Source organism: Eschrichtius robustus, chromosome 14 (genome assembly GCF_028021215.1).
Source record: "Eschrichtius robustus isolate mEscRob2 chromosome 14, mEscRob2.pri, whole genome shotgun sequence".
In the NCBI taxonomy this organism is placed as follows: Eukaryota; Metazoa; Chordata; class Mammalia; order Artiodactyla; family Eschrichtiidae; genus Eschrichtius; species Eschrichtius robustus.
The window spans coordinates 78913291-78928943 of NC_090837.1; the positions used below are offsets into that span (position 1 = coordinate 78913291).

Below are 15653 nucleotides of genomic sequence, written 5' to 3' on the forward strand. Positions count from 1 at the left end.
ATGACACACTTCAGGTGGTGAATCACAAGGCCAGTGGTTTTGGGCAGTTGAGAGTATGAAAGCAGAGAACATGCCTAGATTCAGAGAGGCAAGTAAATGTTGTCAGGAAAGTCTGCCAACCTCTGACAAATTCACCAAGGAGACACTATCCACTGGAGGACACAGTCTAGGATGCCTTGGAGGTCTTGGATGAACCAAGCAGATTAACAAGGCAAAGGAACATTCACAAAAAAGCATGGCAACATCCCTACCAGAGAAACCTGGTTACTAAAACTGGGACCCAAATCAAAGTGAATTTGCAGTATTTTATTTGAAGTTGAGCAACCTGAGAAATTTGTCCCAGTGTGGCTTAGCATATTACATAATCAGGGACAGGAATTTTCCAAAGTAGTTCAAGTAGAGCTTAATTTCAAGATAGCAGTCCCACTGGCACTAGCTGTGAGGATAGGAGCCACCAGAGCAGAGATAAAGGGTAGACTATTTTACAACTAAATAAACCTATTGATGAAAAAATGTTTGTATTATTTCAGAGTCATTATATAAGATCACAACAGGTTAGCTTTCCTTTTTCAATAAAACAAAGCAATGTTCCTGCCTGAATTTAAGACATGTTCATAAAATTTTATTTAAAATCAAGTATTACTCAATTTGTATATAACCATACTTTTATTATTGCACAGATATTAAACTTTATGTGGTACTGGCAGACTTCACTCTGGAAATGTGTCACACAAAGTATTTTCTTACACGGCTTTAGGTCATTTTGGATAACAGTTGCCTACATGAACTCAAGAATGTCAATTATAGTATGCTACCCAAATTTCTAACTTTGCTTATCACAAGAGATGGAGTTTTTATGATAGTAAAGTAAAAACATGTCAGATCTGCAAGAATAGTATATAACTGCAGGAAAAAAAATTTATACACCTTTATAATACCTTATTGACATTTTATCAAATCTATACTTGGTTAGAGCCATCAAGTATATAGGTTTACAAAAAAAAGCAAAACTTTTTGTGGAAATTGTTCACACAATTATGTACATAATAGAGCTTAAAATACTGTTTTATTAATTAATTTCTATTCCAGTTTGAAACTCAATTAGACATTTTCAGCATCGATTGAAATATTCACCAAGTATTTGGATACATATCGAAGGTTAAATATTAAATGTTACTATATAATTTTGATATTATTAAGATGTGATTTACTCTAAACAATAAAATTAGAAAAATGCCTTTCGCAATATTATCTAGAATATTATCAATATGGATAGCCTTTGTTTCTACATCCTCTGTGAATTGTCATTATTGATGCTACCAGCAGGTCCAGTGAACTCTTTTTGAAAGTAGATTATTTTTCAAACAACCTTATCACAGTAAATGCATTATCATCTACCAAGTTGCTTATGCCAGAAACCTAGGAGTCATTCTTGATGACTTTTCCTCCTTTACACTTGACAGTCAATAAATCACCAAGTGCTGTCAAGTCTACCTCCAAAAATAGATATTGCTTCTCTTCACTTTTCTGCCTTCCTTTAGTCTCCACCCTTTTCCAAGGTCTCTACCACCCACACCTAAAGGTTCTATTGGCTACAACAAGAAATTTGACTAATATTTTACAGAGTAAATTTCTCAATACATATTCATGGAAGAAAAGGAGTTTAAAAAGTGTTGCTAGGTAATTTATCCCTCTCAGTGCCCCTTTTGATTTCCAGAAGAAAAATTGTTGAGTCAGCACACAAATAAGTAGTCCACATTCTAAGCATTGTTACTGTACATGGTATTTCTTGATTCTCCTTCCTATCCTTGTTTCCTTTTGCCTTTCTTTATTCTCTGCTTCTTTATCTCTTAATCTCTTGCTCTCTTGCCATCTCTTTTTCTTTTCCTCTTTCCTCCCTTAAAGTATTGATATTTACAATTTACTGCATGATTATTGTGCACCAGCACTCTGATGGAACTTCTAAGCGTGTTCACACTGACTTTCTTAATCTGCACCACGAGCCTTTGAGGTTGGCCCTGTTATTAGTTCATAATGCATATGAGAAAACTTGGGCTCCGAGAGCTTTAGTGGCTCCTTCACTGGTAAGGAAGATGACTGACATGGGTGTGAGCAGTGTGACACTGGAGGCATGAGGATCAATTACTTAGCTATGGCTGTATTCTGGGTGATGGTGAATTATGTTCTGAATTAGGGCAGTGGCAGGGGGAATGTAAATAAGGGGATGCGTGGGGGACACAATGAAAACAGGTTTTTCAGAAGTGCTGATGGGCTCTTTTTAATAAAATCTGTAGAGCCTCATGAGTACTGAAAGCATATTTCATTCTTCAAGGAAGTTCACATGAGATTCAACAAGTTCCCATACATACAGAAGAGAAATAAGGGGCAGAGTCTAAAACTGACTTTCAGTTAAGTGTCAAGATCCTTAGATTTCTGCTGTGTTTCAACCAAGGTATTCTTATTTGCTGCAACGATCTTCTTTCAAATGGTGCCCTCCAATTCCCTTCTATGGGAATGCTATCTGGATAAAACCGCTGGGGGAAAAAAAAAAAAAAAAGGCTCTCCCAGGGCATTAAATCTATTATAAAAGGTAGATGGTGGACTGCCAGGAGATTCTGAGACCACAGCTTTGCTGAAGGCAGTCCAATATAATGCTCAAAAGCTCTGGGTTTGGACTTAATATAGAACGGACTTCAAATCCTGGCTTTGTCACGCTTAGTTATAAGACCTTAGGCAGGCTTCTTAATCTCTTATGTAAAACAAGAGTAATGGTACTTTACTCTCAAAAATTATAATGCATTATCAGCTGCTTAGTGATTGTATGGTGTCAAAATATATGTCCTCAATCAATATGACTCCTCTTCTCAAAACTCTAAAAGATATTCATTATCAGCTCAAATCTAGACTGTATCCTGGTGATTAAGGCCTTATTCCAAGCTTGTCACTTAGACCTTTCAAAGTCTCAGCAGAAATTCTTGCTTTGTAGCCTTTTTATCATCCTTGGTGTATCACACCCATTTCCAAGAAATAGAGCTCTTGATCCATCTCTGCTCTTAGCCAGGCCCACCTTGAGGCCAGACTCCTTGTCCCATCTTCATCAGACTGGGATCCTCAAGAACTGTCAATTTGTCTTATCCATCATTGTATACCCACCCTTGTACAGTGTTCTTCATGAAATAGGCATTTGATGACTGAAATCTTGTATTAACTTTGGTTTACAATGTGTCTTTTTGTTGTTGACCCACTAAGTAGATCCTCAATAAATACTCAATTGGGGAAAAAAAAAAAAAAGACTCTCTACTACGGTAACTGAATGTTTTAAGAGGGGCTGGTCTTCCCCTGCAATTCACCCCAGAGAGAATAAGGCAAGATGTAAGTGTGCAATGTGATATGTGGAACTGAAAACAGAAGTTTATGAAATGTGGCTTCTGAAAAAAAAAAAATGAGGGTGTGGTAGTGAGCTTATCAATGTTTTTTTCTGTTTTCTTAGTTACTATTTATGCACATCTAGAGTGAAGGAAGAATTAAGGAGTGGATTAATGTAGCCCATGAGAAGGATAATACCACATCACCAAATTGGATAGGGTTATCTCAGACAGTTAGGAAAGAATGGCCAACGAGATCCTTTCTCAATAAACCTAACTGCTCTCCACCATGCTTATTTTTAAACAAATTCATTTTTGTGGTAACCAAAGAGGGGATGGAGGGATTTGGAGAAGTTAAGGTTTGCAGTTCTTTTTTGCCAAATCTGAAAAAAAAAAGAAATTAATCGTTGATTCAAGATAAAACACTGCAACACTGGAAAAGGATTACTTTCTCGCTCTCAAGTAATAAAAGGGCCAAAAGTCAAGTCACAGCTACTAGAATTGATTTTTCAAAAGTCAAGGACACGTGTTAAGTACTTTTAATAAAAATCATTACCAGGCTTGCCCATGAAGACTAGGTTGTGACAGCTTTAGGTGGCTTGGTGAGGGGATGGGCAATAAAATCTGAGCCACTGAGCACTGACAGTACAAGTCTCATAGAGAAAATAAGATACATTATACCACTGAATAAGAAAAAGTTACTGAACACTTTCATTTAATTTCAAAGTACAATATAATTTGGGACATCCTGCCATATCATCTGCAGAAGAACCTGCACAGTATCTATTTGATCTTTGCAATCTGCTTCTGATTGCTTGAAATCAATCAGAAAGCATAAAAGATGCTAATAAACTTAGCTGCTACCCACATATGAAGATGAATAAAAATGATGAAATTACTTCCAAAGATGAATAATAACCATTGAGGTGTTCACCTCCAGGCATGCAGAGCATATACCTGATTCTATTCATTAATTGCTGCCAGGCATTGATATTGGTATTGGTCATGTGGGAATAATTTATGCAATCACTGGAAGTCCTCAAATATGATAAAGAAAAATTATTATCTGTCAAAAACTAAGTATTGTTCATGTAATCATTAATATAATTAAAATCTCCAGGCTTATCAAGTGATTTACAATCATTTGGTAGACGTACTAAGCACAATTATTCTCCCATTTTCAATATGTGCATTGAGATTGAGGTCATTTATAAGACATGAGAGGTCACTCAGCAAAGTTATAGCAAAACATTAACTCATAAGGTTTTGCCTCTTGGTCTAAGACCTTCATTTTTCTTTAAATTTTCTGTTTAAATTTAAATTTGTCTTTAAAAAAACAAGCTTGTGGTCCTTAGAAAATGACCCTTCTTGATTTGCCAAGGACTACTAATGGGAAGGCCTATTGGATGTATTAAAAACTAATTACTTAAATTCAGTTTTAAGAATATTTTGATAGGAGAATTTAGGTGAACAGAATTTCCAAGTAGTTGCTCTATGATTATTTATTTTAGTATGAAATAATAAAAAGGACCTTTGACTCAGTAGTCTGATAATCGCCCTGTGATGATACAAGGTGACTTCTGCCTATTCATTTAAATCTGTGCCTCAATTACCTCCTTTATAAAATTGTAAAATGGTGAAAATATCGGCCATGACTATCTTGAAGCATTGAAAACTAAAAATAAGATGTGTAGTGGAGTATAAATATAAGGTAGTCATTCAATCTGGTTTTCTTTACTAGTGTCTAAACACTTAAGAGCAAAGAACACATCCACGCATGTGCATGTATGTGCATGTGTGCCACGCATGTGCATGTATGTGCATGTGTGCCACACATGTGCATGTATGTGCATGTGTGGAGGGGGGAAATGAGGTGTATGTATGTGTGCGTGTGTGTGGGTGCGTGCGTGTGTATTTAAGGCTGTGCATTCTTTGGGTGCCGAGTACAATGTATTGTTATTTTATTCATTAGTTTGTCTTTCTTAAATGAGCACATTGATCTAACCATATGTTTCCTTAGCATGGCCTAAAAATACTGATTTTTTTTTTCCATCTGCCTTTGCATTACGTTGTCCTACGTGTCCCATTTACTGTAGCCACTGCAGCAATTACTTGACCTTTACTTAAAGAGGCTCTACACTGTCATGACACCTTGAACTTGCTCTTGATATTTACTCTGTCTTAAATATCTTATCTATCCCCTCCTTGAAGTCCTATTCACACTTGAAGGATGGGCTCCTTGTCAAGTCTTTTTTGACCACATGACACAGAATTAATCTCTCCCTCTATTATATTTCCATTGTATTTTCTGGGATTATCTATTCTAGCATTTAGCAGTTTGTTTTCATTATGAGTTTATGTCTCTGTTTCCTCAGCCAGAATGAATGTACTATCATGATTCATTTGAGTGTTTCCATAGTCCCAAAGACAGTGCTTGCAACACAGCAGAGATATAGTTAATATATTTTGAATGAATAATAACTGAATGAATTAGACTCTCAGCCTTTGGAACTCCCATGAGAGGCAACATTAAATAGTAAAGAATGCCAGCTTCAAACTGGAATTATCTCAGTTCGTGTCCTGCCTCTGTCACTTACTGCCACATGGTTTCAAGTTACTTAACCATTCTATGTCCCCATTGACATGATTGTACAAAGGGCATAAAGACAGACTTAACTCACTGGGTCACTGTGAGGATAAAATCATAGCTCACATAGATATGTGCGGTGCCTAGACCATTTCCAGGTCTAGAGTAAATGCAAAAAAAAGTGTTAACAAGTATTAATAAGAGTGGTACTTAGCGTCTCACATTTAAAGGGCAATGGGGGTGAAGTAAATGATTTCAGTAGTGCCATACTCTTTCAAGTATATTCTAACAACTTAAATAATCAGATTAATCTTATTTAGCTAAGTTCCTTTAAAATTATTAAACTATGTTTATTATATAATTATATTTGATCCTTACTATTTGTAGAGTCTATATGTGCAAATTCACCTACCTGCTAAAATTTATTTGTATCCCAAAATCAATACCCACAGTATCTTTACAGTCATTTGCAGACTTGTGCACATGTGGAACAGTGAAAACTTTGAGTCTCCAGGAGCACATGTTCCCAGCTGAGGCTGAACAAGGAGATGCTCTGTTTTCTTGTTTCAGTTCTCATATTGTAACCAAGTGTCCCTTTTGTGGTCAAATAAATGCCCAAATAAAATACCACATTTTTTGCCCCCCCCCTTTTTTTTTTTTGCTTTCTGTTGGCGATTTTGCTGTTTAAAATGGTCCCCAAGTGTAGAGCTCAAGTGTTGTCTCGTGTTCCTAAGTGCAAAAAAACTGTGATGTACCTTAAGGAGAAATACATATATTAAATAAAGTCCATTCAGACATGCATTATAGTACGGTTGGCCATGAGTTCAATGTTAATGAATCAACGATGATATTAAGTAAGGTGCCTTTAAACAGGAACATGTATAAAACAAGGTGATGTATTGATGAGTTGACAAAAATGTTGTGACCAAAATCTCACAAGAACCTAAACCTGTATTTTCCCTAGGAACAATATTACAGTATTCCCAAATTCAGTGTTTGCAGTGCCATTACAGAAAATAACTACTGCAAATGATGAGAATTGACTAGAGTTGGCATGTTCTTTGAAATTTTTTTAAATGCTGAGCAAATAACTGTGCCTTTAGATAATTTCTTAAATCCTTTTATAGAAATTTAATCATTTGTAGAGAGCTAGCTAATTTGTAGCAGATCTGGAAGAAGGGTCTCAAAACCCCATCTCCCTCGAGATCACTTCTCTGCCTCTGCTACACCCACATAATTGAAACAATGTCAAAGTGGCCTTGGGTTGTGGGCTAAGAGCTCAGAAGTCCATTCCTTGACATTGTGTTCAGCCTTTTTCTGACAGTCATTTATTTCTCAATTGTTCTCAAAAGAACAACTCTGTGTGTTTATTTTTAAAAAATGAATGTAAAATTTCATCAAAGTATTACTGTTGATGTATATATTTTTTAAGTTAAATAGTACCAATTAGGCTTATAACAAAAACCTGTCCCTCTCCAAACCTGTTCTCATTCCCTTTGGACTCCCATATCCATCACTTTTAGTTGTTATTTCTTTTCTGGAATGTACCTTTATGTTTCTCAGTAATGTGCTTTCAATGTCCCTTAATTCCCTAACTCTAATTCACCAGTTTCACAGATCATTTACTGACCTATTGTTATGTCAGGATGCAGCACTCTGGCACACATCAATCCCATTTCCCTCCCCCAATCTTCTTCCTTTTCCCTTCCTTCTCCTCTTCCTCATTTTCCTTCTATTCATTCTTTTTCTTTGGTCAAGGTGTAATTATTGGGTTGGTCCAAAAGTTCGTTCAGTTAATGAATATGTTGTTCAATAAAGTTTTTGGTGAAAATGAAAAAATGGCTTATTTTTACTTAAAATTTGGCCAACCCAATAATTGAAGTGCAATGTAGAAATCTCAAGTGTTCAGTTCCACGAGTGTATCAGCTTGTTAGGGCTGTCATAACAAATTCCACAGACTGGGTGGCTTAAATCACAGGTATTTATTCTCTCACAGTTCTGAAGGCTAGAAGTCCAAGATCAAGGTGTTGGCAGAGTTGTTTCTTCTGAGTTCTCTCTCCTTGACTTATAGATGGCTGTCTTCCTCCAGTGTCTTCACATGGTCTTCCTCAGTGTGTGTCTGTTCTAATATCCTTTTCTTATAATGATACCAGTCATATTGGATTAGCGCCCACACTAATGACCTCATCTAACCTTCATTGCCTATTTTAAAGCCCTCAATCACATTCTGAAGTACTGGGGATTAGGATATCAATATATGAATTTGGGGTTTTGGAGGGCAGGGGGCAAAATTTAGCCCATAGCAATGTGTTTTGACAATTGTATCCACCCATGTAACAGACATGAACTAAGATGCAGTTTTATTACCCCAAAACGTCTCTTTGTACCCATATCCAATCAATCTTCCAGTGAAGTTGCCATAGGCAACTACTTTTCTGATTTGTATTACTGTAGATTAGTTTTATCTATTCTTGAATTTCTCATATCAATGGAATTATGCAGTATGTACTTTTTTGAGTCTGGTGTCTTATCAAATCCAATCTTATATCATTGCTATTTTCCTCACTATCTTCTGAGAATTCCATATTTCTCTTTCTGATTTGGATCTCTGTTGGATTTCAAATCTTTTCCTTTCTTATTTTGCACTCTCATTTTCCTGGAGCATACCGTCATTAACCTCCTGATAAAGGGTACACAGATGGATATCTTTGAGGCCACTCATATCTGAAATATCCCTATACTTATACTTATGCAAGTGTATGTTCTTATGCTTGTATTATAGTTTCCTCATACATCATAATTTATTTGGCTTGACATGGAATTCTAGGTTTAAATGTTTTCAAACATTAAATGTTTTTGAGAAATCTGATGCTATTCTTATTCCTGATTATGTTTTATGTACCCTTTTTCTTTTTCTTTTTTTTTTTTTTTTCTTCATTCTGGAAGCTTTTGGATCCTCCCTCCCCCATGAGGCTCTAGTGTTTCACATAATATGCTTTAATGTGGTTCTTTTCATTTATTATGTTAGATATTCCATAATCCCTTTCAGAATGGGCTCTCAAGTGTTCCAGTTCTGCAAAGTTTTTATTGGGGAGGAGGATTTTTTTGTTTTTTGTTTTGGTTTGTTTTGTTTTTTCTAATTTACTGCCTTTTATTTTTCCTGTTCCTTCATTCTCTCATCTTACTATTTGGGTGTCAGAAATTATGGACTAAACCTCTGATTTCTTATCTTTTCTCTCCAATTTCCTTTGATTATCTTTTTTCCCCAGTGAATTTTAGAAGGTGTCTATTTTATCTGCTAATCTATCTATTGAATATTTAATTTGTGCAACCAAATTATAAATGTCATAAGCTTTTTAAAAATCTTTTCTTTTTCTTGTATTTTATCCTATTTATGGATGGAGTATCTTCTCTTTGATTATTAGGGTATTAATGACAGTTCTTTGGATCCTTTTTCCTTACACTAATGCTGTTTCCTTCAAGTGCCATTATGCTCTAATGTGTTTTTCTCTCTGTATGTTATGCCAAAGGCTTTGTTTTCAATGTCTGATAGTCTTAAATTACCAGTTTACATAAAAATGCAGTACTAAAAAGGGGATTATGAAGTGCAAAGTCTAGTGCGTGAGTGGAGGTTATAAAGTGGGCTCCTCACTGTTGGGGGATTGATCAGGAACCTATCTGTTCTTTTCTCTTATTCTTTTAAATTTTATCTAGAGAACAATTATCTGATATTCTGGCTGGGAAGTGTACACCTGGTTGCCATTGCTCTGGGTATCAGATGAAGGAAGAAGACTTGAGTGTCTTATGTCATTGACTTAACAACCCTTGCCCTCATCTCTATTCTCTCCTGTGCCTGGTGTCCCTGAATCTGTGGCTTCTGTTTCAATATCCCTGGAGAATGAAGCTTCCAGCTACTCCAAGATCAGGGAGTGTTAGCAGACTGGTTTTGCAGAATGTGGTAGGACTTTCAATCCATCTTCTGTCTCAGAAACATAACTGTTCTGCTTTGTAAGGTATTTAGGAAGTAACAATTTCTAGTCTTCCCTGAATTTGATCATGCCAATCACCTTGTTTTCATTAATATCTCTTAAGGAGGTATTTAGGTTTCATCTCTCTCCTTTGGCTCAGTCACACTTTTCCTCATTTGCACCTTCAAAAAATTTTTTAACCTCTCTCATCCGCTAGAGTCCTATTATCTATTCCTTATGGGTTTATACCATTTCGAATATTTTACTGTCATTTTAGTGGCATTTACGAAGGAGAGATGATAATGCATGCAATCAACCAAATGAATTGTGTACATTTGTCAAAATCAGACATATAGTTGTAAGAATGGATTTAATTTGGTTCTAAGGGGTAATCCCTAACACTTCTTGCATATCTGCCTTATTTGCACTTATGTTTGTGTCATTTCTTTGACCCTATCCTGTTGTCCCTCCTTTCTCCAATCTTTTAATTTACATCTATTATTTTACAGAGTATCAAAGTAAGCTGGCTGCCTCCTCCACCAGGAACACAAAATGGATTTATTACCGGCTATAAAATTCGACACAGAAAGACGACCCGCAGGGGTGAGATGGAAACACTGGAGCCAAACAACCTCTGGTACCTGTTCACAGGTCAGTGTTCACATGGTGTGGTCTTGGAAGGTTTTGATGAATTAAATGCCTCAGCAATAAAATATTTTTTGCTGGTAAAAAACTTACCATTTTTTCCCCTGGTAAATGGCATGTACTGGTCTGAACGAGAATAGCCTTTATATTTTTAACTTGATATTCCCTGTAATGCTTTCACTACATATTTTGCTTCTGGATCATCATCTTAATAAACGTATCATTGAATTTTTATCCATATTAGTTTCTTAGTATTACTGGTTCAACAACTTCTGTTGTCAAATAATTTTTAACTGTTTAATAACTTTTAAAAGTCGTATAACCAAATGGTTCCAAGTTTAAGTCATTTTGAGCCCCGTTCCCTCAAACTCCAGGAGTGAGAATGAGGTTGGAAAATGGAGAGGGGGTAGTTTGGGGAATAAAGAGAACAATTACTCTACTTTCCATAAATAAAAAAGTAAATTCACTTACGTAGCAATGTTGGTGGAACTCATAGTGGGTCAAAATTCTCTCTGAAAACTGGACCTAGTTTCCACGTAGTACTTAGATAATTTTTTTTTATTTTATAAGATTAATAATCATATATTTCCTTTAACTATTGGAACCATTAATACATGTCAGTCCAGTTCCTGGAAAACAGAGACTGAGTGAGGCTTTCAAGTTAATGCATTTGGGGTGCAAGCCCAGGAAAGCAAGAGTGAGGGAACAAGGAAAATGAGCCAGGGAGGAAAATGAATCAAATAATGATGACATATTATTGAGCTCGCCCCAAGTTTAGAACAAACCCAGAGCTTGCTTGGCCTTGGTAGGGTATCACTAGAGAAGCTAATTGAACTACTGTGGCCCACAGAGGATGGCTGGATAGGAAGCATGAGCAGTTTCTCTCTTGTCTATCATTGGTCAAAGTAAGCCCACCAACAGGTTGTTAACCGTTTTGTACCTCCTGCCGGCCCCCTGGGAAGCCAGCACTTCTGGTAAATGCACAAACATGGAATTCTCTCCTTGTCCTCAGCACTTTATGTGGTGATGGCTTGGTCTAGGGTAGCAGCAGCACTTGGGGCTGTATAGTACCAAAGAGAGCATGAACTAAGGGTTTGGAAAGCAAAGCATATAGCAGTGGCTCATGGCAAAAATTGGTGGGTCAAGTTGAGCACATGTGTCATGGCACATAAACTGGGTGCATGACAACATGCAAATTAAAAATCATAACTTACAGAAAATGGATAAAGTAAACTATCATCACAGATGAGAATAAAGGAAAGTAACTCCTTATTTATTCCTTTCTCTGTATGAGGTACTCAGTAAATTTCCATCTGAAATCATAAAACACACACACAATTTAAGCTACTTGCTCAGCCTACAATATGAGACTTGATAGAAACCTGGTTTTTCCCTTTAGGTTTTGCCTCTTATGCCTATAAAATGTTAATGTGATTGTGAGAGTGCTTCCAAAATAGATTACCAAAAATGACATTACTTGTTTTATATCTGGACAAAATCTCCTAGGAAGATATTGTTGAATCTAAGCAGAAGTTATGGCACTCTACCATTCCATTTAAAAAGCTTAAGGAAAGCCAAGATCCTGTCTTTTTCCTGGATAAAATGATGGGAAGAAGGTAAAAATAATTGAAGTGAGGCATATTTGCTCACTGGAATATTTGGTACAACATGTACATAGTTTACTTTAAAATAAATCACCAAAATTGAAAAATCTTGCTTTAAAAATTTTAGTATAATTCCTAAGAGTTAATATTTGAATAGAAGAAGAGGCTCTAAGAATAATTTAATCCAAACCTTGTATTTTAATAGATATTGGCATTTGAAGCCCTGAAACTTTTTTTAATCATTGCTTTTCCTTCTCAAATGAAAAATATTAAAAATATAAAATAAACTTCTTTTTCATAAAATAATTAATTAAAATATGAGCATTCCAATAGAAAAACTAAGGACTGGATATTCAATTTACAGAGCTATAATTAGCCAACAAGCATAATAAAATGTTCAATCTCATTAGCAGAGAAATGCAAATTAAAACAAAAGTGAGTTAGCATTTTCCTTTGATTAAAGTAATAAAGATAAAAATGAATGATGATACACTGTTTTGGAAAGTGTACAAAAGAAACTCATATACTACTTGTGGGACAGAAAGTTTCTAGAATCTTTCTGGAAAGCAATGTGGAGATTTGTGTTATATACAGATGTATGTGTGTGTATGTGTGTGTATTCATAAATGTATGATTCAAGTTTCCAACTTCTAGGAGTTTGTTCCAATTCGGCAGACATATTTTTTTTGCAAAGTTTTAAACTAAAAACATGTTCATTGCACCATTACTTTAATAGCAAATAACAAGGAAAAAAAAGACCCTAAGTATCTAACTATAGGCAGTTAACTAGAAAATTCAGACACAATCATATCAAGGGATACTGTATATCTATTGAGAATACTGTAATGTAAACATATTAAATTACATGTTAAATATTTAAAGCATGTTAAGTGAATAACTCAGTTTTAAATCAGTATTAAGCATGAGTCCATATTTATAAACCAAAAAATTCGTAAGAAAATATTCAGAATAATATGTTCTAAATATCAAAATATTAATAGTGATTTTTGCTTACTTTTGTAACAATGAGATATGCATTTTAACTGCATATGTACAGTGAAAAACAAAATGCCAAGACTCTGATGTTATATTGTAACTTTTGATTACCAAAATTGAAGATTTCCTACCACTGACTGACTTTAACTGTATGCCCATTGAACAGCTAAGAAGGGACTGGTCAAGAAAATAAATGAAGAATGACCTTACTGATATGAATTGTTTAGTATATATGGGTTTTTTGCCAAATGGAATTTAACACATTCAGCTTAATATAATCAAGCCAAAATTTTGACTCTCTAAATATACAAATTTTAGGATTTTCTTTCGATGAAAAGTAAAGTTGTTTAAAAAGATAACTATATACAGCAGCAAGTTTTAGCCTCTTTACTATCAAAGATGCTATATTAGTCCTAGGGGGGTCATAACAAATTACCACAAATGTGGTGGCTTAAAAGAACAGATTTTTTTTTTTTTCAGTTCAGGAGAAACCAGAAATCTGAAATTAAGGTGTCTGCAGGATTGTTTTCTTCTGGAGACTCTGAGAGAAAATGTCCCATGTTTGTCTTCTAACCTCTGATGGTTGCTGGCAGTCCTTGACATTCCTCAGCTTATAGATGCATCTCTCAGATCTCTGCCTCCATCTCTGTATCACTTCCTCTGTGTGTCTCTACATCTGTCTTCTTCTTATAAAGACACCATTCATTGGGTATAGACTCTATAGTAATCCAGGATGATTCCATCTCAAGGTCCTAAGCTAATTATATCTGTTAAGACCATATTTCCAGGAAAGACTATATTTGGATGTTCCAAGTATACAGTATCCTACTCACTAGACACCTTTCATTACTTTTCCTCTCAAGGACAATCATTTTGAATTATACCCTCCAATGAAACTTTAGTTACCCAAAAATAAACAATTCAGCCCTATATCTTTATTCCTCTAAAATATATGGGGCAATTAACACTACTAATCATCATAGGATAACCCATCTTCACTCTGGTTTAATATCATTCCAGTCAAAAGCAAAGAAATAGGATGAATTAATTAGCTTGTTATTGAAATGATGCACAAATGCCCCTTCCCATCTTTATAGATTTGTAGGACTCTGGACGCCAAACTTGAAACCTTTATTCAGAATGTTCCTTCTTCATTTCAATCGTTATAAAATGAATTTGAGAATGCAAACATAATCAGAGCGGTTATATTTGTAACTGTACTTGATATGTATTGCAAAAAAGTCACACAGCCTTCATTTTTAATTTGAAATAAAGAATTACAAAGACCCAGAGGATAGCCTCATCCTCTTAAAACATTAAAAACAAGTTTTGCAATGCCTCTGCCTTCCTCTCCCCAGTTCTGTGTCCTGGCTTTAGTAATGCATGTTGCATTCCTAGATGTAGTGGGAATGTCTTTCATGCTACAAAGCATCGAGGAATCAGGAAGTACTACACACTGGTTGATTGGCTGTGGTTTTGACTTGTCCCCAGGATATATTTAGTAACTTACCCACTTTGTAGTAAGCAGAAGTAATTGATTTTCTAAATGAATCTTCAGCACTTTAAAATGTATAGGATTTCCCCCCATGTTTTCAATACCTGTAAAGTACATGGATATGTTGATTTGGCTGTTAGAAAATTGAAAATGCCAGAATGCTTCCTTTGGATGGTATAAATATTCAGGTGTAGAGACTCAAATATTGTTTTTTACAGTCTTCTATTTGTTAGGCAGTTGTTTTTTGTTGTGTGTGTTTTTTTACTAGGATAATGAGACATCTGCAATAACAAAGTAATTCAGAGTTATAACAAGGATTTCAAATCACTGCTATCAATTTTATTGTGGGAACCCAAGTCAACTAAATTTTAAAGTGCTGTTTTTAATTTTTGAGTGCTCTTCAGAGAAGGTTGTTTGGAACTGAATTTAAGAGTTTTCTCATGCTTCATGGACAATATAAAAATAAATACAGTGGTAAGTGTGCATTGGTGTTTTATGGACTGAAAAATTGAAATAATGGCACAGCAATTTTATAACAAGGTTAGCATTAGGGGAATAAAGGGAAATTATATTGTTTGAATAATATATCATCTGTTGACCATAAGTTTTAAGAAACTAGAAAAGAACTGAAGAATTACAGAGTTTGAAGACACTTATTATTGGGGATAGAAACAGGCAGAAGACAATCTGCTTTTAACAACAGAATTTTTTTACAGCTAAGAAAAGCATTGCTACCTATACCATACTTCTTTTAGAATAAAGTTGTACTTAGAAGCAGCTAGGCACACACACACATGCACACACACACAGGCACACATTGAGATTGAACTATACGTCCCTGACAAACAGAACATGAAACACACAATTCATCTCATCCAAAGCCCTTGTTTTATAGAAGAGGTAACTGAAGTCTGAAGAATGACATTTCTAAGATGTACCATTAGTTAATGGTATAGATTCCAACTAGATCACAGACGTTCTGATTCCTAGTTA

At 35.2% G+C, this 15653-nt stretch overlaps 1 protein-coding gene across 1 annotated transcript in view; it reads left to right on the forward strand.

Annotated features, from left to right (window-relative positions):
* DCC (DCC netrin 1 receptor) overlaps window positions 1-15653 on the forward strand; it is a 946816-nt gene that overhangs the window by 704623 nt on the left and 226540 nt on the right. The window contains exon 14 of the mRNA XM_068562459.1: window positions 10430-10571. Coding sequence (XP_068418560.1) covers window positions 10430-10571 — 142 coding nt within the window. The remainder of the gene's footprint in view (window positions 1-10429; window positions 10572-15653) is intronic.